The sequence below is a fragment of the Ascaphus truei genome, chromosome 11 (assembly GCF_040206685.1).
Source record: "Ascaphus truei isolate aAscTru1 chromosome 11, aAscTru1.hap1, whole genome shotgun sequence".
NCBI lineage: Eukaryota > Metazoa > Chordata > Amphibia > Anura > Ascaphidae > Ascaphus > Ascaphus truei.
Genome location: NC_134493.1, coordinates 56,068,945 through 56,092,201, shown reverse-complemented (window position 1 = coordinate 56,092,201; position 23,257 = coordinate 56,068,945). Strand labels below are relative to the sequence as shown.

General features: G+C 41.7%; 1 protein-coding gene across 4 annotated transcripts in view; it reads left to right on the top strand.

Moving 5' to 3' along the window:
• Nucleotides 1-22,273, top strand: part of LOC142463566 (uncharacterized) — a 46,795-nt gene extending 24,522 nt beyond the window's left edge. For 2 of the 4 annotated variants that reach the window (XM_075566480.1, XM_075566479.1), the window contains exons 10-24: nucleotides 160-510; nucleotides 1,929-2,243; nucleotides 4,264-4,377; nucleotides 5,531-5,911; nucleotides 6,249-6,560; nucleotides 6,914-7,264; nucleotides 7,449-7,760; nucleotides 8,564-8,914; nucleotides 10,678-10,986; nucleotides 11,464-11,814; nucleotides 13,345-13,446; nucleotides 14,130-14,240; nucleotides 16,498-16,524; nucleotides 18,993-19,088; nucleotides 20,497-22,273. In XM_075566480.1, coding sequence (XP_075422595.1) covers nucleotides 160-510; nucleotides 1,929-2,243; nucleotides 4,264-4,377; nucleotides 5,531-5,911; nucleotides 6,249-6,560; nucleotides 6,914-7,264; nucleotides 7,449-7,760; nucleotides 8,564-8,914; nucleotides 10,678-10,986; nucleotides 11,464-11,814; nucleotides 13,345-13,446; nucleotides 14,130-14,240; nucleotides 16,498-16,524; nucleotides 18,993-19,088; nucleotides 20,497-20,639 — 3,626 coding nt within the window. In that variant the 3' untranslated portion in view covers nucleotides 20,640-22,273. The remainder of the gene's footprint in view (nucleotides 1-159; nucleotides 511-1,928; nucleotides 2,244-4,263; nucleotides 4,378-5,530; nucleotides 5,912-6,248; nucleotides 6,561-6,913; nucleotides 7,265-7,448; nucleotides 7,761-8,563; nucleotides 8,915-10,677; nucleotides 10,987-11,463; nucleotides 11,815-13,344; nucleotides 13,447-14,129; nucleotides 14,241-16,497; nucleotides 16,525-18,992; nucleotides 19,089-20,496) is intronic. The other 2 variants (XR_012787453.1, XM_075566481.1) reach the window with 2 other exon arrangements.
• Nucleotides 22,274-23,257: the final 984 nt, after the last annotated feature.

Sequence of the window (23,257 nt, the reverse complement as noted above, 5' to 3'; positions counted from 1 at the left end):
TTCAATATTTACAGTGCTGATTTTTAAGGGATTGTTTCAAGTACAGATCAATGGTACCCAGGGAGGTATCTACAGGTGCACCAACAGCCACACACACACACTGCATTAACATGAAGGATTGATATTTATATATTCTCATGTTACTTTTTTCATCTGTAGAGTTTCCTTGGCATCCAGAAATTCAAGAAATACCTATACCCAATCTTTTTATTACCAATCCCGTCACTCTGGTGTGTAAAATTTCAAATATTTACCCAGATATTTTGGGTGTGAAGTGGTTAAAGAAAGAGAAGGACAGCCAGGACTTATTTCCTTTGGTTCATAGTGAGAAATACAAAATCCCAGATACCAGGCTGGAGAAGCAAACTGATCAGACATTCAGCTGTAAAGCATGCTTAACTTTCACCCCATCCGTGAGCACAGAGCAAGGAGCAGAATTCATCTGCAGAGTGGAACACCCTAGTTTGGAGAAACCCAAGGAAAGAACAACAGGACCACTCGGAATAATAGGTAAGACCATTACTAACAACTATGGGAGGTGAGATGGTATAGCAGTCATGTACTCAGGCATGATAGGCATCCTTCCTGTGACTGTAGGAAGCTGAGGCTCTGTCCACAAAGAGCATTGTGCTGTTTCTAACCTGCAATTATTGGGAGCTAAAGGTCAACAAATTCAGTGGTTTTATAGTTTCTACAGAGTATGAAATGAGTAATAATTGTAATACAGTAATGATATGCAACTGAATCAGTACTCACAATCATCGATCATTCATGGGCTTACTCTATAAGACTTGCGGTCTTGTAATATTGGACTTTTTAAAAGAGTATTAGTTACAAACGCGGAAATTCGGTTAAGTAGCCAATTTGTGCGTGTAACAGTAAAATAAATAAACAAAACGGTTCTTATATAATCTTTCTAGGATGAGAACACAGAATCCAATAGCATCATATAAATAAACATGATGACGTTACTGGCAAATTCTTACAAAGTGTACTTTTTATCGTTTGTACTTCAGCCTTTAAGGGTAGACTTTATACGGAGAAACTTATAAGCGCTATACAGCTTGTGTATGATGTGTACAGTATACATAAATCTCATACTGGTCCATTAATATTAAGCGAAAGAAAAGTCCATAGCATAATACTGTGTAATAGTAACAAATCATTACACACAGGTAAGTGTTACCCTCACTCATTTGTGATGGATAAAAAAAAGCATTCACACTTTAAGGGAACTTTGGTGCCCTTTATCATGCATCCTTGGAGGTCCTCACTGCTCTCCCAGATCTTGTCTACTCCCAACTGCTGTTGCTTGGGTACATCCTGTAGGAGACATGCTGTATTTCCAATTGGCCTGTGGGATGGTTGAGTTTCCACTTTACTGGATACGCAACTTGCAAAGTTCAATCCTACGTATTTCAGGACAGTGTCACTTCATCAGTGAAAATGATGTGATCACCAGGATCTGCGTCTTTTATAGTCCCAACGATTGGCCTAATTGTTCATTAACCTGAGCACATATTACTGATAATTGAACAGCTGTAGAGGGGGGTGAGTGTGTCCTAAAAAATGTTGCACTGTATGTAAATTAGCAATTTTTAAACCAAATTAAGTATGTACGTTATTTAATAAGCGCCAAACAGTGATTACCACTGCACCAAGTGAGTTTTTCCTTACATGTTCTTCACCTGCCATCCTGTGACAAATAACCTTGTAAAGATGACTAAATCAGTAAGTTTTCTACTGCAGAACTATTTGAAAATGTATTAAATGCTTACAGAACCCCAGGCGCCATATTCTATGTATATACTGTAGGATATATAAGAGCCAATGTATTTTCTAGTTTCCAACTTGCCAACAGAGACATCAAAAACTTTAGCTTGCCCCTCCCCCAATTTTCATGTATCTACCAATATGCATGTTTTTAGGATTTCCAAAGGTGAAAGATATTACCCGCTCCGAGGATGGGACCCTCACTTTGGATGTGGATGGGTTTTACCCCAAAATAATCACAATTTCATGGAAGGTTGCTCTGCAATCCTCTGTGGAGGAGAGCAAGACTCTCACCTCCACTGTCATCTTCACTGAAAACTCAGACGGAAGCTACAAAGTTACAAGCTCCTGTGACCCGAGGAACAACGATCTCAATGAAAATAAGCCATATGTTGTAACAGCCACAGTGGAGCATGGGGCGCTGGAATCTCCAATTCATAAAACAACAAGTTTTGAAAGGAAATATCAAGGTAAAAGGGAATGAGTGTAATGTATAATTATGAGTCATGTATGAAATAGAAGGCACACATACAGTATGTGGTACATCATTTTCTATAAACAAGTACGCATAGAGAATTGTTTTTTCACTACCTGTCTTCTAAGAAAGATGCCATATTTTTTTAATATGCTATCTACGAGCAGTACCGCGTTGATTTGAGGTCTCTGCTTCCCGAGATACAGGCCCCATTATGGGGTGCCGGTATCTCCTATGCATTTTCTTCCCACGGTCACATGACGCAAGAAGAAGATACCGGCGCCCCATAACGGGGATTGTATCTCGGAAAGCAGGGGGTCCCCGGACCTCAAATGAACGCGGTTCTGCTCCGGAGACCCCCTGCTCATCTACACTAGTATTAACATTGATATTAAAACAGCTTCATTACCTTAGCAGCTAGCCGCCTAAGCAATGAAGGGGTTCAACCTCTATTGTCTGTTTCTTGGGGCAGAGGGAGTAGATGAAGGGGGAAGTAGTCCCAGGGTGGGTGCTTAGGCCTGCCTGGAAGGTTGCGGGAGGAGTTAATCCCTTCACTACCCCCTTCACACAATCCCTCTACCACAAGAAACAAAAATAAACACAACAACCCTACTACCCACCTCCTCTACCCCCAACAACTGCCCCCCCCAAACACATACAGTACAGTAATGGGCAAAATTACTATTATCCACATATGGATAATAGTGCATTTGCCCATTATAAAATCAAACATTAGCAAGCCAGCATAAATAAAATGTTCAACTTACTCCTGCCATCATGAAGGTCATCCTCATCAGCATACTCCATCCAGGTCCATGTCCTACGTTGCCAGCAAGATTACAATCAAAAATACAATCTAATGTCCCCAACCCCTTAATCACCTTAGCAGTTAATAACCGCTATAGTAACTAAGGGGTTAACCCACCCTTCCCCACTACCCACCCAGGAGGCCTAACCACCCACCACTTTTTTTAAGTCCTCTCTTGCCGCCTCTCAGCAGCTTCCCACCAGCCTCATGCCACTTTTCCAGGCGTGAGGATTTGGGGAGAAACTCACCATTCTAGAGCCATGATTAGCCTCGATAAGCTAATCGAGGCTACTAGAATTGCACGAGTTTCAGAACCTGCCGATAAGTGGCTTAATGCTGCTCACCCGGCGGTTTTATGACGGCTGAAAAAATTGTCGATTCCTGCCTTTATCGCCCACTTATCAAGGCTTACAGAATAGGCCCATAAGAGGTAATCACAACCTTAACCATAAGGCTGTTACTCTGAATGAAACTTGTATTTTGGAAAGGATGTTGTAGATTTAAATGATCATAATCTTGATCATCTAAAAGCTCATAAGCTCTGTTCCTAAAAAGACAATTAAAAGTTATGACAAAGTAAAATAATTACTGTTCGTTCAATGTTTTGGTGCAAGGACTGACATGTAAGGTTCTCATTAATCAGTGCAGTCCCTGCGGTGGAGAGCCCTGTGACCTTATCACCTGGCCTCTACTCGACACTGCATAATAAAGACACCCGAGCCCAGCTTACTTTGCTTCACAACAGCTTTGCTAACCTGGAGTAAGGTTGCTTGGCTCCCCTGCTGCAGTTCCTCAGGACATTCTGGTTCTGTTCCCCGCTGACTCCAATCCCTGAATATTCTACTTGCCTGCTGCTTGCCCTAACCCCATATTGCCCGACTGTGTTTACGGCCTGCCACTTGCCCTAACCCTACATTGCCTGACTACGCATACTTTACGACACTTGCCCTGACCCCGGCTTACCTGACTATTCTCCTGATCCCGGGTTCCACTTCCATCTCGCACCTAGTCCTTAGGTTCTAAATAGACTCTGTCCTTCGATTTCCATGTGACGCCCGATATTTGGATTGTTTTTATCATTTAAATGAATGTCTTATAGACAAATGATCTAGATTTGTAAAATGTTGCTTCCTCCTGTATATTGCATTAACTTGTAAATTCTACTGATTACTTAACATGCTGTAAGTTTGATTTTTGATCTGATTAGCAGAAATCATGATGAATGCTCCATTGTCTCAAGAACAGAACCACCCAAGTACTTCTGCTGATGCAGAAAAGGAAACATCCACAACTGAATCCAGTCTTGTGAAACCACAGAGAGGTTAGTTTGATAGGAAGGTGAAAATAAAAAGTGTGCACATACGAACTGATACTGCCCGTTATGTTAAAAGCAAATGAGATGTTTTTAGGATTATACTGCAGGGGAATGTTGGTAATTCATACAATGAGGTTATGGAGAATCCTAAAGCTGTAATTATGAATGCTTTTATTTGGGTATTACTTCGGGACTTATGGTTATATTAGTATTATAAATCTAGCTACTTCTGAGACGTTAGTGTTAAATGGAGGATAAGATATTGGGAAGAGCTGGATGATGAATATGATAGTAATAATAATAATAATAATATTATCATTGATTGTAGATACTTAGGTATTTTCATTAATTATACATACACTATTTTGACTTGGCATTTATAAATCCCATTTGCAGAATCTTCATTTCTTCCTTTGGTCATTCTCTCGCTGCCTTCATTTGACATACCTAGAACCATTTCTCCACACCAGGGAAGCCAATGAGCTCCATTCATTTAAAAATACTTTCCTGACATGGAGAAGCAGTGTTGCAGCATAATGAATAGGTCTCTGTGCGTGTCTTCTCTCACTTCTTCTGATGTGATGCACTTTATAGCGGACACTCACAAGGACCGCCTTGATTGGTCTTTTACAAACACATGTTTAAGAATAAGGTTTGAGATAGTTATTTTTTGTTGAGTTGATATGGAATAAGCTAATTTGTATGTCATTTGGAATAACTGCCACTAAAAATACTCCTAAGCTTTTTACAGGAGTAAAACCTGCTAAAAATCAATGTATTTGCTTTAGTAGATATTGTCACATTATATAGGATAATTCAGTGGTTTACAACCTTTGTTTGGATTAGGAACCCTATAATTATATTCTCAGGACCCCCAGCCCTCTCTAATAGCGAGGTTGAGATCAGATGCAGTGTACATTTTTCTGTATTTGGTACTGTCCAATTTTCAAATGACTTGAACATTTCAGGAAACCCTTTAGGGATGCCCACTGAACCCAAGGGTTCCTAGGAACCCTGGGTAAAAAATACTGGGCTAATGCAACTCAGTGGATCCAGTCCTTAGTATTTTTTATATAGAGTTCAGCTTTGATCTTCCTATAGTAAATATTTACACAACATATCACAGTTTGATGAAGGTAAAAAAAATTTGTTCCAACAGATTACCAGAGGTTTATTGTAAATACAATTCAGGGACCTCAGAAGTGGACCAATGGGAAAAATGTCACTCTGTACTGTACTGCGTCTTACTGCACGGAGGATGTGAATGTGACATGGATAGTAAGAGAAAGAGGTGGAAGAGGATGGGAAATCTCAGACTCTCCAACTGGCGAATCCAAGAAACAAGAGGCGTTGGTGTCCAGTGGATATGTGGCGACCAGGGAGTGGACAGAGAAGTCGGACAAAGAAGGACTTTTTAATATAACCAGTTCTCTGATATTTACACCCTCTCTGTCCAAACACACAGGCATGGCTCTCATCTGCAAGTTTGTCTGTGATGGGGAAACTAAGGAAAAAAGATTGGAGATTAAATCTATTCATGGTAAAACAAATATGTGTACAATTCATTTAATTTAATATCAACAATATCCAAGAAATGTTTTATCACAGTATTCAAATTGCTTGTTTTTCCGTCAGATCTTTCAGTGCTGAAATAAGAACATATGTTTTGCTCAAACATCTACAATTTATTCTAGATAGGGGTTTCCCTTCGAATCTATTTGTAAGAAATAGTAAAGGTGTTAAAAAGTAAACTGAAGGGCTGATTATATTGCCATGAAGTAGCTTAGTGGTTAAAGCAAGTTCTTTGTTCTCTAGATATGCACCTAAATGAGGTATTTGTTTGTCCTCTATACTAATTCCATACTCTTCCTCTTCAGCAAAACCAATGGTCCTGGATCCGATCAAATTAACACTTTGTGACTCAGGAGAGTTGCTGTACTCCCTGAATCTGCAGTGTTTTTATCCAAAGGATCTCAAGATCAGTTGGACCCGCAGAGTAGAACAGTCCCAATGTACAAAGACATCCAGGGAACAATTGCAAGAAAATTCTGATCTAACATTTAATCTTCAAAGTGAGTGTCAGATTCCTGGAAATCTCCTCAAAGATCCAGCCTTCAAACTGTGTGTGAGGTGGGAACATGAAACTATGGATGGCCCAGAATCCAGAGAACTGTCTCTAAGAGATCCAGGTAAGAAAATGGAGAGAGGATCCTAATTGGACACTTGTATTCAACAATCTTTTTAGATCATGCCTTTATTAACTCTTAAAAACACTCCACAGAGCAAACCCCTTTCAGTGGGTCGGTATCTCTGACAAACAGAATACACGACCCAATGTAACATGTCAAGGAAAATAAAAGTACAGTGTATAACATTTTAATATAACTTTTTTTAATGCAGCTAATACATCTATAAGCATATACTGTACGAGTGGATGCAATTTGGAGAGTAGCACAGAAAGGTCCAATGGCCCGCACTGTACTTGTGTTTATAATATAGTTTTGACCACTTACAGCATTTCCTTATACGGTTCCCTTTGTAGATTTTCCTTGGCACCCAACAATTCAGGAAATCCCTGTAGCTCATATATTATCTGACAGACCGTTCACACTGCAATTCCGAATCTCAGAATATTTCCCTGATAGTCTGGCTGTAACGTGGTTTAAGAAGGAGAAAGGAAGCCAGGAGTTGTTGCCTGTGTCTCACAGTGACAAGTACAGCATTCCAGATATCAGATCGGGGAAGCAGGCTAATAATACATACACCTGCACAGCATGCTTGAGTTTCACTCCATCACTGAGCTCAGAACAAGGAGCAGTATTCATCTGTAGAGTGGAACATCCCAGTTTGGAGCGACCAACAGAAGGAAAAACAAGACCACTACAAATAATGGGTGAGTATATTGTGAATATTTGTGGGAGTGAAATGGGTATTACAAGCAGGGCCATCAACAGAAATCACGGGGCCCCGGATGCCAGCACCGGCGGTCCCCCCCTGTTGGCGGCCCTGATTGCAAGCATTGGAATAGGCAAAGGGAACATGCTTTCTTTGCTACATGTGTCATTCTTGTTTTCCAGCTAAACCCAAGATCATGGGGTCTTTACAATTATCCCTTTGTGACTCGGGAGAGGTGCTGTGTTCTGTGACTCTGCACAGCCTCTACCCCAACGATATCCACATCAGATGGTGCTGTGGGACGCGGCCATCCCCACAAACCCTAACATCAAAGGAGAAATGTAAAGAGAATTCAGATCTAACGTTTAATGTTACAAGTGAGTGTAGAATTCCTGGGAATCTCCTCAAAGACCCGGCTTCTAAAACGTGTGTAACCTGGAAACATGAATCCATGGATTACCCCGAATCGAGAGAATGTTCTATAAGAGATCTAGGTAAGAGATACAAAAAAACAAAAACTGGGTTTCATATTCTAAGAAAATTGTGAATTTAATATAACACACTTACTGGGGAAAAAACTCTCATTAAGTTTAATGGTAACTTGTTGTAGCCTTTGAGCTTTTTGAGGGCGGCAACAGCTCCTCGTTTCGTGTAGTGTGCCCACTACTACTTTACCTTCTGGCCCTTCCTTACTTTACAATGACTCATAAGAGTTTTGTTCCCATATTTGCTGGCTGAAGGAGTGGATCAGTGAGTAAAGACACTGACTGAGGAAAATAACAGTGTGAAACCGGGGAACCTGGTTCAAATCCCAACGTCAGCTCCTTGTGACTTTGGCCAAGTCACTTTATCTCCCTGTGCCTCAGGCACCAAGTAATAGATTGTAAGCTCCACAGGGCAGGTACAGGTGCCTGCAAAATCTCTCTGTACAGCACTATGTACACTAGCAGCACAATACAAGAAAACAACGTATTATTATTAAAATTGGAGTGCAGTGAACATATAAATAAGGCTATATATGTAAATATATATTTTGGGGAACCACATATCTTTAAATGGGTTTATTTGGTAAAACGTTCTTGGGATGCAGATATGTGATACATATTCCTCATTTAACACATACATATCAGAAGAAATTAAACTCTGATAAAGATAAATTCACTGTTCAAGGGACAAACAAGTGAACTAAAGAGGTGATCTCTGTATATGAATGTGATGAAAGAAGGACATATTCCCGTATTTATGGACCATATACATTCATTTAACATGATCTTTCCCCATATGATCTCTCCTGTAGATTTCCCTTGGCGCCCAGAAATGGCTGACATTTTGATACCCCGCCTATTAATCAATGAGCAAGTCACACTCCGCTGTCAGATCTCTAAATACTTCCCTGATGCTTTGACTGTGAAATGGTTTAAAAAGGACAAAGGACATCAAGAGTTTTTTCCAGTGTCTCCCAGTGAGAAGTACAATATTTCTGATACCCGGTCAGACAGGCAGACAGATCAGTCATATTTATGCAATGTAGGTTTGAGTTTCGTTCCATCACTAAAAGCAGAGCAAGGGGCGGAATTCATCTGCAGAGTGGAACATCCCAGCCTAGAACAGCCAATAGAAAAAGGCACCGGGGCCCTGCAGATTATTGGTGAGTAGGGTACATCAATACACATGGTCCCTTTCTCTATGGGCCATGTTCACTAACGTCCTAAGTGTTCAAAGGCGAGTTTAATCACAGAAAGAGGTGAAGAACGCCTCACTGTTTTAGAAAATTGAAATGATCATTAACAAAATTGCGTATATTTTTACTTTGTTCTTAAACTGACTATAAAGTATTTGCTTTTACTTAAAAAAATAAATGATGATGATCATGGCGAAGAGGCAGGGAAGACAGGCTGAAGAAAAGGGCGCGAGTGTCCTAAGAAACGGCACTGTATGTAAATTAGCGGGTTATTTTACCAAATGAAGTATATACATGTTATTTAATAAGCTCCACACAGTGATTATCACTGCGCCAAGTGAGGTTTTCCTCACGTGTTCTTCGCCTGCCATCCTGTGGCTAATTGCATTGTAAAGATGACTAAATCCATGGGTTTTCTACTGCAGAACCATTTGAAAATGTGTGATATGCTCGCAGAATCCCAGGCTCCATGTTCTATGTACATAGGAAATACAAGAGCCAATGTTTAGGAACAAGTTTAACGTTTACTTTCTAGTTTCCAACTTGCCATCAGAGACATCAAAAACTTTAGCTTGCCCCTCCCCCCAATGTTCCTGTGTCTACCAATATGCATGTTTTTAGGATTTCCAAAGGTGAAAGATATTACCCGCTCCGAGGATGGGATCCTCATTTTGGTTGTGGGTGGGTTTTACCCCGAAATAATCACAATTGCATGGAAGGTTGCTCTGCAATCCTCTGTGGAGGAGAACAAGACTCTCACCTCCACTGTCATCTTCACTGAAAACTCAGATGGAAGCTACAAAGTTACAAGCGCCTGTGATAACATGCACACACAGATAAACATATATATATATATATTATATATATATATATATATATATATATATATATATATATAGAGAGAGAGAGAGAGAGAGAGAGAGAGATACTGTACATGCTATTGACTATCATTTTGTTTCCTCTTTGTTTCTATATAGTGGAGGAAATACAAAGGACACAGTATGACATTAGTAGTATAGGAACCTGCAGGAAGGGTTACCTTGGCATGTTATGGCCATAAGATGACCCCTACTTATTAGAATAAAAAATATATAGAAAGTAACTAAATAATTTGTCAGACTGGATAGATGTAGCAAGGGAAGACTTTCTAAGTTAATTCCCCATAAAGTTACAGAGATAATATAGGAGAAACGATTATCTGGTAGAATAAGATCTATCGTGCTAAGTGGAGCATGGTTCTAATCTGTTGGGATTATCTGTTGGCGATTATATGTTGGCGATTATCTGCTGGCGATTATCTGTTGGCGATTATCTGCTGGCGATTATCTGTTGGCGATTATCTGTTGGCGATTATCTGCTGGCGATTATCTGCTGGCGATTATCTGCTGGCAATTATCTGCTGGCGATTATCTGCTGGCGATTATCTGTTGGCGATTATCTGCTGGCGATTATCTGTTGGCGATTATCTGTTGGCGATTATTTCATGTTACACGGTATTAGGAGCAGCGAGACTTTTGCAGTCTCCCATTTGGAGACCCCAGTGTTGGTTTTTCATTCTCTAAACGTGCGATTCCATTATCCGTCAGACGTTATTTGAAAATTGTTACTTTTCTGCTGCCATGTACTAGAAGCAGTTGAAAAAAAAAACTCCTCAAAGTTTAGTTGCAGATTTACCTGTGGAAAGTATTTACTAATTCTCTCTATTTTTTTTTTTTTGTAATTATTTTCAGCCAATCCCAAAATGCTAGAGCCAATAAATCTAGCAGTTTTGGACTCGGGACATATGCTTTACTCTCTGAATCTACAGAGCTTTTATCCTAAACATATCCAGATGGAGTGGTGCTGCTCGGGACAGTCCCAAGGCATAATACAATCCAAAGAAACATTTACAGATAATTCTGATTTAACTTGTAATGTTCTAAGTGAGTGTATAACTCCTGGGAATCTCTTCCAAGATCCAAATTTAACATTGTCTGTGACTTGGAGACATGAATCCATGATTGGCCCTGAAACCAGAACAATGTCTGTGAGAGATCCAGGTAAGAGGACACAGAGGAATGATTTTTATTATTAAGAACAAACAGTTAGCACAGAACTTTGAAATAGTTAGTAAAACCACAACAGTGCCAAAAGACCTGTTTATATTACAAACAATATATAGACACACGTCCCTGTGCAAAGCCAAAAACAAAATAACGATTACATGAGATACAGCACTGTTCACACATCTTGTGTATATCCTGATATTTTTAGGTTTTGTTTGTTACCGGTATTTCTAAGGTAAATCTTATTATTTTATTGAATAAAGACACACACCGATTGCTATTTTCATCTAAGAAGTTAAGGTGATGATAATTAAATACTATTATACAATAAAACTGACATGATATCAATTAATATTATCATTCATGACTAAGGCACTGTAATCGCGCTTCCTTTGATAAAACCAAATGTATAATTGCTTGAGACATATGCAGTCACTAAGCAAGTCTTCCCTTATATCATTTATGTTGTAGGTTTTCCATGGAATCCAGCAGTAGAAGAAATACATATGCCTGGTCTGTTTGCTGACCAAGAAGTCACACTGCAATGTAAAATCTCAAATTGTCTCCCTGCTGCTCTAACCGTGAAATGGTTTAAAAAGGAGAAAGGGAGCCAGGAATTATTTCCTCTGTCACACAATGAGAAGTACAAGATTCCAGAGATCAGATCGGACAGGGAGACCCAGAACTCATTCACTTGTACGTCATGTTTGGTTTTCATTCCATTGCTACAAACAGAGCAAGGAGCAGAATTTATCTGCAGAGTGGACCATCCTGGTCTGGGACAGCCAATAGAGAAAGGAACGGGACCTCTGCAAATACAGGGTAAGTCCTCCATCAATAATAAGGAGGCTTGGGGAAATACTGTCGTTTTTTTCTCCCTTAGGAAAGGATGCCACGCAGAGATATAGGATGAGGAGGGCAGGTGTGAAAAGAGATTGGTGTGGAAGGAAAAGGATCACAGTAAATGAAAAAGGGTTACGGAAAAGGGGGGAAAGGAGAGAGGATTTAAACGGTGGAATGTTGGAGAACCAACACGAGAAACAAATTAGGTTATAATTTCATGGGAAATTAAAGTGACAACAAGGGTTGAATCAAAGATACTTCAAGAAGTAGCTCTAAGATATATATAAAGTCACCTGTGTCTAATTTTCATGGTGAATATTGTCAGGGTATCCAAAGATAAAGGACTTGGCACGATCTGAGGGCGATATTTTCATGGTCATGCCATTTCCATTTCAGAATGTCAAAAAGGTTTATTCTGTATGAGCTGACGCAGCCGAGCAGGTCCTCTTCCACCGAATGTCCCCATTCGGCCGCTTCAGCTCATACAGAATTAGCCCATGAAACAGGATGAGACCCACACACACACACACACGAGGGAAACAAATGATTGAACGTGTCATTCTGTAAGAGAAACAACAGAGAAAAGGGGAGAACCGGGCAGCCGCGGGAAGAAACGCAACAGTTGGAGGCGCAGTGCAATCCTACAGTATCTTACCCCAGTTTATACGGGTTATGGGTAATGCTTCACTTTGTAAAGTGTGAGCGATTAGAAATGTGTTATCTAATCCATGAATCAGAAAGAAGGTAACACAATAGGGTCATAGGCTGAGGCCCCCGATGCACGCGTATGCACGGCCGCCTTGCTTGCCGGCGGCACGTGCAAGTCACTGCACCGCGATCTGCGGTCTGCAGCTGACTTTTCGGCACGCGCGGCGTGGCCAAGACGGGTTGGGGGGGGGGGCGTGGCCATGACAGGGGGTAATGTCCCTCTCCAGGCTGTGCGGTCCCACGGATGTCACAGCCCCCCCGGTCTCTGCAGCTCCCCACAAACCATAGCCGGGGAGAGTAGGAGGGCGGATCTGTGCCCCGTCACCCCCTCTCCCATCAGCAAACATGGGGAGAGGGGAGCGCAGGATATGGGGAGCGTATGGAGTCTGTTTCAGCCCAGCACTGTTTCAGCCAAGCCTCCCTCCCTCCCGTAGCCGCCTCCCTCCCTCCCTCTCATAGTTCGACAGCTCCCCTCCTCATTGGCTGACTGCCGCACCACGTGACGCATCAGAGCTGCAAATCACCAGGAGCTCGCAGCTCCGGCGGGCTGACGCGTCACAGCACGCAGGCAGCCCTGTCGGAAGGAGGCGGCAGCGACCAGCACACTTGCGGTAAAGGGCTGGTGGCCCGTGCGCTCCGCCGCCCGCAGCGGGGCCTCAGCCATACTGTACAAGCATGTGATACTTTTAATGGAGCAATACAATTAACGTGTTTCTTGTTGAATTTGTTTTTATTGAAAGAAATGGGGGTCAACTGTTTAGTTTTTCACCCTCCAGACTACATGTAGTTTTCTGTCCACAGGCCCCCAGAACCCGTGTAACTTGTTTACAAGTGATGGGGACTTCTCGAATTTACAGCATTTCTATCCGAATTTTCCAACCTCTCACATGAATTCAGGAACAGGTCAGTTTTACCATGATTTCTAGCACAGATTAAATTGCTAAAGTGGAATAGAAAGCAAAGGTGACAATTTCAGCCCATTTATTGGTTCAATTTTTTTTAACGTGTTTTGCAAAAAAGCATCAACGTTTTGGATTATGAGGAAAATCTGGACGGTTTTTGTCACTTTTTTTTACCCACCATAACCTTAATTGTGTGGTGAATACCTTACTCAGTCTCAAACCAGCATAGCCAGCACAACCAACCTCACACTGATGATACCCATCAAGGTTGAAACATGTCTGCGAGTGGGTTTACTGGCTTTGCATCTCACCCCAGCCTATGCTTAAAAGCTGTGTCTAAAGCAGCATGCATTGGCTTAAGGGTTGCTTGTGTAATATGAGCTTGAGACAAAAGGTGGCACCTGTGTGCTCATTTGCATGTCATTTCCCAGAATCCCTTGCTGCAGTGGAAGTGCTGTGTGCTGGGCGATAATGGTGAAAGACAGGGTTGCAGACCTGTATAAGACATGCAAATGAGCATACAGTAATATTTCCATTTGCTATACACACACACACACACACACACATGCATACAGTGCACACACACACAGGTCAAAATAAGGTTGCTCCAAGTACAAGACCTTCTGTGCTTTTATAACGCATCAACTAAGTTAACCATTGTTATTTATGATCTTCTTCTCACAGAAATGAGGGGCGGCTATAAAGTGTGCCAACCCTCAGCCCAAATATTTAGCTTTGCTGGTAACCAGGAAAATTCTACCACCAATGCTGCCCACGAGATTACAGACATACAAGGTGAGTTTTACAAGGGATTAAAGCTACAATGGAATTGACAGAATTAAATAGAAAATATTCTAGTCATTTTTATGTGAGCACCAGAAATTGTGGAACAATATTACATAGCTGCTTTAAATCAGCAATCCCACCCAAAATGTAAATAGTATTTTTTTAATCAGGATTCAAACCGGGAAATCCTCCAGAGCTGAACCACGCTACTGTTGAGCTCCAGGTAACCCCCACCCTTCCAGGGATAATTATTTAAAACAATGTGGTCAATGAATAGGAATCCGCCACGTCCTGTATTGCGGCTTTATATTGACCCGCGGGTTTGATAGGCATTGTGTTTCCGGGGAGGGAAGGGTAACACCGGCACCTCAAACTGCAAGTATCGCGGGAACCAAGGAAATCCGGGAGCTGAAAATAAGGCAATCCAGCTTCGGAGGACCACCCTGGTCTAATCCTGGTACAAAGAACAACAATAATAATAATAATTAGGCCACCAGGACTGCGGTGTTAACGATCGCTAATAATGTTAATGAGACAAAAGAAATACTTAGGACCCATTCACTAAGCCATATTAAGTTTAACACGAGAAAATAATGTTACATTGTATGTCATAGTTAATTAAACCTGGTATTACTCACACCCAGACACTCAAATAGGGCGAGGAGGGAGAGCAACTGTTTAGGGTCTGGACGGGAGTAACCTCATGTAACCTTAAAAGTACTCCAAATTTGGAAGAGCACACAACCGAAAAAGAACAATTTAGTGCAATTGTGCAAATATATTTTCTAAAGATGTCTAGGGTGCAAATGTACAGTATGCGCTCCCAGATTCCCAGCATATACAGTATCAGGCACGTAGGGGAAGTCCTTTATAGAGCGTCAGTGGTTGTCTTGTAGAGATGAGTACCGGGAATCCCAACAGTAGCATTACACGCTCAAAAGGAAAAAGAGAACAAAAAAGGAAACATTGTGTAACCTGAATCAAAATGTATTAAAATAGACCAGAGAATTGTATGCAATCACAACGTAGCAAAATAGTAATCCCAAGAAATGTGGACAAAAGTCTGGAGGGGGCCCTCAGATCTGGGAACCTCACTGGAAGGTTCCTTACATGCAACATCACGTCCTTTGGGCCGCATGTCTCAACCTCCTGTTGATGTGTTCCAGCGTGATGTGAACTAGCGTACACCTCAGTTATCTTCCCTATGCTCAACCCAACGCGTTTCGCAAGAACTGCTTCTTCAGGAATCACAGCCAATGGGTGTTCCTACCTGTCTTATACGCCGTTGGGTGATTGCTGTAGCCAATCCACCAGCACATACTGTATTAAAAAAAATGGCACATTAACTGGAATGGCTCATTGACAGAAAACATATTACAATTCTGAGTGTTTTACCTTTATATTTTTTATACATTTATATTTCAACAACTTTTGGGATTTTAATTGATGATTACTTTCACCGTATTTCACATTATTATTCTTAATGGAGCTTAGTGTGAGGCCTGAGTACTGCAGGTGGGAACCTGAATCTTATTTTTACATGGGATTTTTTTCAACTGGAGAAGTGCATTAAATACCAAATAAGCCATGCATAGACCAGCTGTATACTTATTATGTAATTCAACATAGTTGTATGTCAGGAAATAATAAGGAGCCAGGCTATGGGGTTGATGCTGGAAATGGCTGGTGCACAGTAGGTATGTGATTGAGCATCACTCACTTTCTCCCACATTGTGTAAGTGAACAGTCAGGAAGTGGCCAATGAAACAGAAGACGAGTGCCAGAGAAAGAGGAGGGTATGGAGGTTTTTTTTCAGTTAAGCAACAACCAAGGACCGAGGAAGTAATTACTGAACGGAAAGGCTGTAGTTGTGGCATTTTGTTAGTGAGCTGGTCAATAATTCTAGATAAAAGAAAGGAGGTAATTCCCCCACACAATACATGCTGTGTTCATTCTTCAGCTCATTAGAGACAGTTTTCTAAATGGTGCCACAACGGTACCGTGTCAGTAAACCGTTCTGAAAACGTAGATGATCGCCTACAATGCCCGGCCTTATCCTTTTTATTTTGGGATTCTATTTTTCTTTCTATTAAATAATGTTTTACTTTATTTTCCAGCTGCTTTTACACTGTCACATACTTGAAGAGTAAATCACACCGTGTAACATGTTCACATCCTCAGCCTTGTAAAGTTCTATCTTACACAGGGTGAGATTTACACGTACAGTATGTAACGAATCATTTTGTACTTTTTGTCCCTGCAACAGAAATGGACATTGGTTCTCCAAATCAAGGTCAGTAATTAAGATGAAAAACAATGTGAAATATGGGATAAGAAACATTGTGAATGTAGTATTTGTGCATGAGAAAGGTAGATGCTACATACATACCTTCCAGGTGAAGATGCCAACGATGAAGGTAAGAGTTATACACCTGTCTAGAAGGTTTTCAAGAAGAAAAAAACGATTACACTACTTGTTGGCTGACTACTATTCTCATAAGTAATATGATCATTTTCTAATTAATATTAGTGGTCCGCAGAGCATCTCATGGAACAAAAAAAATTATATTAAAAAAACACATCCACAAAGCGTTGAGGAAACGTTGAATTTATACTTGCTGTTCCCACACAAGGAACCTGATATAGAACAACTCCACCGGTCTTCTACTCCAGCGTCCCACATGGTCATCTCTACTCCTGCCTACGTCATAGGTGACACGGACTTCTGCAAGTATAAATTCAGCTACATCATCAACTAGTTACACAAAAGTGTGCCCAGCTATTTGTTTGTCAGAGAATACAACAAAGCAGGCGACTGGACTTGCTACAGGCCTAAACCATATTGCTTTATTTTGCTGCACTCGGGCATTGAACTTTGAACAGAGAATACTGAGTACTCAAGGACTAGGTATGGATTATTATGGTGATATGTATGTTATATTGAATACAGTCTATCTACAGACACGGAATCATGTATAGAATATTTTGTTGTGATATTTAAGTAATAATCTCCAAAGAACAGGGCATTACTGGCCAATAATGCCCTGGCTGGAAGAGTTGAAGGCCTGAGGCGAAGTTGAGGGACTTTAACCCAGCTTCAATACACATGTATGCAGATGACACAATCCTATATGCACACAGCCATAGCCTCTCCGACCTTGAACACATACTTCTATCTGACTTTTCGAGACTTGAGAATTGGATTTCCCAAAACAAAGTGTTTTTAAACACTGACAAGACTGTAACATGGTATTTGGGACCAAGGGGGAAAAAAGGTGGTGCAAAAAGTGCTTAAGTTAAATAAACAGAATTTGTAAAGTGTAGTGATTGGTTAAATCAAAAACACAAAGAAACCTCATACTGTATAAGGCAAGGCTGCCTGACCGAACAAGGTCCAAGCACCATACAAATACCAAATACTAACCAGCGCCTTAAGGTAAGTCCATACAAATGTCCAACGGGCTTCCAAATGGGGGAATGAACTGGATTAAGGATTTCCATCCTGCACCTCCAAGGCGACTAGATGAATCCGCAGAGATGCGTCCCGTGACATGTGAAATTAAACACAAGAGAAAATCATAGTGTAAACTGCCGACACAAATACAAATAACATGCAAACTCACCACATAAAACGCAAAACATAAACCACTACAGACATACACATAACTAAGCAACAAAAAACAGAAAAAAAGGGGTAAAAAACATACAAGGCGGAAATAGTTAAGCTAATTTATTTAAAAAATGAAAAGACAATAAAAATTGCTACAATTGGAAATAGCGTGATGCAGCTGGTCCGGTTGGAAAAAAACCAGAATCCTACTTACAGAATAAACAGAGTAATCTGTCAGATAACCCTGAAGCAGGAAGATAGTGGCTTTGGTCTCCGTTTGCGGGGGGACACCTGCAGATGCACTCCGATGCTTTCCGATGCTGTCCACACACTCCTAGAGCCCGAACTCCGGTGCAGGGGGCGGACATTGGGGAGAGGAGCCTCTTGCTGTAGTAGAGTACCGAGCCTGATATGCTGCCCTCGCTCGTTCCTTCAAATTATCTTATGAACTTTGACCCTACGCGTTTTGTGCGCTTGCGCGTCACTTCCTCAGGGGATTATAGCAGAGTTAGAAGCTACATGCTAATTATAACCGTGCGATCGCTGTGATTGGTCTAAAAATCAGCCATTTGCTACTACTGCAATCGCTGTGATTGGTCACAGAACTGGCCAATCGTGGCTAACACATGCAAACAGCCTACAATACAGTAACACTAAAAACACTGTACACAATGTACAATACAAAATGGCAGTAAACAAACCATGACATGAGTTGGTATCCAGCATTACTATATTTGCTCATACATTCATTGTGTCGCTGCTCACGAATAATAAGTGTGTAGATCACATGGACCTAGGTTACACCTATAAACTATACAAATCTTTTTCTGCAATCTCTGTTGGGTGTGTTTTTGATATCACTTGTCTAAAAGGTATAAAAATATTCCAGTAACCTCAGGGAAATCACTATGGAATGGGAGACACGATTCTTCAGTTTGTGTGTTAAGCATGAGAAATCCATGAAAAAGGTGCATAATCACATATCATTTAGGTGAAACATATTTGAGATAAAACTGTGAATTATGTTTCTTATGGATCACCAAACAAGAGTGGGCAACGAGAAATGATTGTCTCCAATATCATCAGACAGGTTTGGGACTGGATAACTTGTTCTATGCATAACTTCTCTCATTACACGTTTCTTAAAATAGAAAACAGAAAAAGAAAACAAGGACAACAAGGACTCCCGGAACAAAAGAAGCGTGCACGCCCGGGCACAGGGCAACCGAGGAGTCACGTAGAGATGGGTAAGAGAGATATCTGCTTCCTTCTACAGGGCTGACTTACCGTGACAGCAGAAGTGGAAACAATGCTCCAGGCTGATATTGGGCAGGAGTGGGACACAACGTGCACATGGTGATCAGGGGATTTCCCCCCTACTCCCTAATCTGCGAGAGAATGATTACTTATTTGGCCATTTAAGCACCACAGTGAATAAGGGTAATAGTATGCGGTCCAGGACCTTTGGTTGTGGCCGTTTCGCCACCGTTGTTAACCCCCTAACCTTACCCCCTACCCTAAAAACCTAACCCCTTACCCTAAAACCCCTATCCCAACCGTTAACTTACCTTATTGGTGAAACGGCCAACGGCAGAGTGTCCAGCAGCGGAGCGGCTGTGGCGGCAGCCAGATGCTGGCGTTGTTCCGTTTAGTATGTTTTCCTGCCTTTAAGGGATTCCTGATAGTAAGAAGGGCTCCTTGCTCGATTAGAGTATAAAAACCAGGGATACAATGTGGCACATATTATGTCGAGCTGAGCAGAATGGCTGCCTCCTTTTCTCTCTTTACATACAGAATGTGGGGCCAGAGTCTCTTGTTTTTATTTCAGTTCTAAAAATAAATATTTCCGTCACTGCTCCCCAAAGACGGGATGTGTTTCCTCCCTTTACGGACATGCTGCTTTTACATGTCTTCCCAGTGCAAACATGAAACAGAACAATGGTCAATATGTGTATGTAAGGAAAACGAACTTTGATGTTTACCACTGAAGGTGCTGGAAATAAAAAGTATTGTACAACGCAGCTATGCTGTAAATAAATCAATCACAAGGAGACATAGGGGTCCTGGACCCATTTTACATTATTGCTATGAAGTCTACGATATTATTGTGAGTGCTGATAGGATATTACTGTTGCTGAGAAAGGCCATTACTGGTGACGTTGTAAGGAGAATCTTGTAGACTATGAAATCCCCATAGTTATAAGGTCCAGATGCACAGAGGTCCGGTACTGACTTAAGAAGGCGCTAACCCTGGGGTGGCAAACTCCAGTCCTCAAGGGCCACCATCAAGTTGGGTTTTCAGGATATCCCTGCTTCAGCACAGGTGGCTCAGTCATTGTGACCTGTTGGTGGCCCTTGAGGACTGGAGTTGGCCACCTAAGTTAACACCTTAAGTGTTAACGCGTATCTTCAAAGCCCACTAACGTCAGGTTTAGTCACATTTTGTAGAAGGGGCATTGCGGTAGGTATAACCTGACGTTAGCTAAGTCATACCTGAAGGTGGAGTTACTCCCATCCAGACTCTGAATATATGGGGGAGGGGCAGAGTCTTATATACCTCCCCAAACACTCCTTTAAACAACATGTGGAGAGATACCTGTGAACAAAAATAAACACACCTGAGCTATATTGAAGCCATTATGTTTATATTTATAGAATCCTCAAATCGGAAAAAGAAAAGAAGCCACAGACAACCCCGCAAATCTCTGGTGGGAGGTGAACAAGCGGCGTCAACAGATCCAGCTCCAATTAATAATGCAGATAATACCCAACAATCAGAAGAAATGGACCAGGGCTAAGGACACAAGAACCAGAAGATGTGGAGGTGGGCTAAGGACACAAGAACCAGAAGATGTGCAGGTGGGCTAAGGACACAAGAACCAGAAGATGTGCAGGTGGGCTAAGGACACAAGAACCAGAAGATGTGCAGGTGGGCTAAGGACACAAGAACCAGAAGATGTGCAGGTGGGCTAAGGGCACAAGAACCAGAAGATGTGGAGGTGGGCTAAGGGTACAAGAACCAGAAGATGTGCAGGTGGGCTAAGGGCACAAGAACCAGAAGATGTGGAGGTGGGCTAAGGGCACAAGAACCAGAAGATGTGCAGGTGGGCTAAGGGCACAAGAACCAGAAGATGTGCAGGTAGGCTAAGGGCACAAGAACCAGAAGATGTGCAGGTGGGCTAAGGGCACAAGAAGCAGAAGATGTGGAGGTGGGCTAAGGGCACAAGAACCAGAAGATGTGCAGGTGGGCTAAGGGCACAAGAACCAGAAGATGTGCAGGTGGGCTAAGGGCACAAGAACCAGAAGATGTCCAGGTGGGCTAAGGGCACAAGAACCAGAAGATGTCCAGGTGGGCTAAGGGCACAAGAACCAGAAGATGTGCAGGTGGGCTAAGGGCACAAGAACCAGAAGATGTGCAGGTGGGCTAAGGGCACAAGAACCAGAAGATGTGCAGGTGGGCTAAGGGCACAAGAACCAGAAGATGTGCAGGTGGGCTAAGGGCACAAGAACCAGAAGATGTGCAGGTGGGCTAAGGGCACAAGAACCAGAAGATGTGGAGGTGGGCTAAGGACACAAGAACCAGAAGATGTGGAGGTGGGCTAAGGACACAAGAACCAGAAGATGTGGAGGTGGGCTAAGGAGAGCACAAAGTGTTGTTAAATCATTGCCTCTCTTTCCATTCACTTAAACCAGGCTCTTCTGTTATGTTTAAGGATGGTTGGAACTTAAAGGAGACGAACCGAGAAGCTAAAAACACAGATTTGGTCTTTAGGTTAAACTGAAACACAGTATATACTTTTTTACATGATGGTAATGCCATATGAAAATTGGTGCCTCTGTAGTCAGTCATTAGACAGACAGAATATAAGATGAATGTAGCGGCAAAATGTTTGTGTCATGTTAACCCCTTCACTGCCACAGGTGCCTGCAATGCATTGCTCACCCCACTGTGTAATTTTACTGAATTGCTTGTTTTTTCTGTTCTGGATTTTGTCCCTCTACCAATTCTAAAACAGTGAAGAGAACACGTTAGGGGTGGGAACAGATTGGTTCATTTACTGTACTTGTTATGTATGTATTTCCCATTAAACATGAACCAAAACATTACCCCGGCGACAAGACGCGCCATCGCGAGCCTATGGACGCAGGACAAACGTTCAGTCTATTAGAAACAAGCTGTGGTTTATATGTATGATGGAAAAACTGACGAGCTTCCTTAACGATACCGACATTTCCAGAAAGTCTGGCCTCCCTGGATAGCTCATGCAGGAAGCCCATATATAGATCTGGATTCTCTGAGTCTATAACCCCCGGGACCAACTAGCCTCACTCCCAGTCTAAAGAAAGCCCAGGTGTTTACACTGTCGCCCACCTATAGAACATGAAGAACAAGGTCATTCTGGCGCAGCAGCTAAAGAGTGGGTTCCAAACAATGAATGTTAAAAATAATTCTTTATTAATCCATCTAAAAAAGTGGAGGCACTAGCCCTCCTACGCGTTTCGTGTTCCAAAAAAAATACTTTATCAAGGAGTGTTTTTTTGGAACATGAAACGCGTAGGAGGGTTAGTGCCTCCACTTTTTTAGATGGATTAATAAAGAATTATTTTTAACATTCATTGTTTGGGACCCACTCTTTGGCTGCTGCGCCAGAACCAACTTGTTCTTCATATTTACCTCTCCACTCCAAGCTGCACGCTTACCAGGACTTCAGGATTAAGAGATTTCTGTGAGTACTTTCTTATTTATGATTGCTCAATGGGAGTCCAGGGACCATCCCAATGAGGGTTTGTTGGGGTTTTTTTTTAGCCCTACACCTTACCTTTCAGGGTATTTTGGCCCTTCTGGGGACTTTACTATCTTCAAGCAGTTATCTATATCTTTATCCAGTCCTGTGTCATGAATATATACATCTAATGGATTCAGTGCTGAAGCGCCTTTGTCACTTGGAAATGGCACCTATAGAACATCTATTGTATCCTCTCTGTACAGTATGTATTTAAGGCCCTCAGACCGGATCCTTACCCCAGTTGAAGAAGCTGCCACACAATATTCATACCCACCACTCCACCTGTATAAAGCAATAAGAATTGTTGACTCACCACAAAGCTGTCCCGACCCCCTCCCTCCCCCCCTAAATCCCCCATTTCTTTATGTACCCACTCCCCCCTCTCACCCCTAATACTCCCGCTTGAATGTTTTATTTTCTGTATATCGCTGCTTGAAAACCCAATAAAAATTTTGTTTAAAAAAATAAACATGAACCAAAACCCAATCTATGTAACTTCTTTAATAAGAAAACCCTATTTATTGTGGTGTGCGCTGATCTATTTTTGCTCTTGATTCTTCACATTGACGCTATTGGTTTGTTTGCTGTGCAGTGATCGGGCTGATGGCTGGCCCAATCAAAACAGAAGT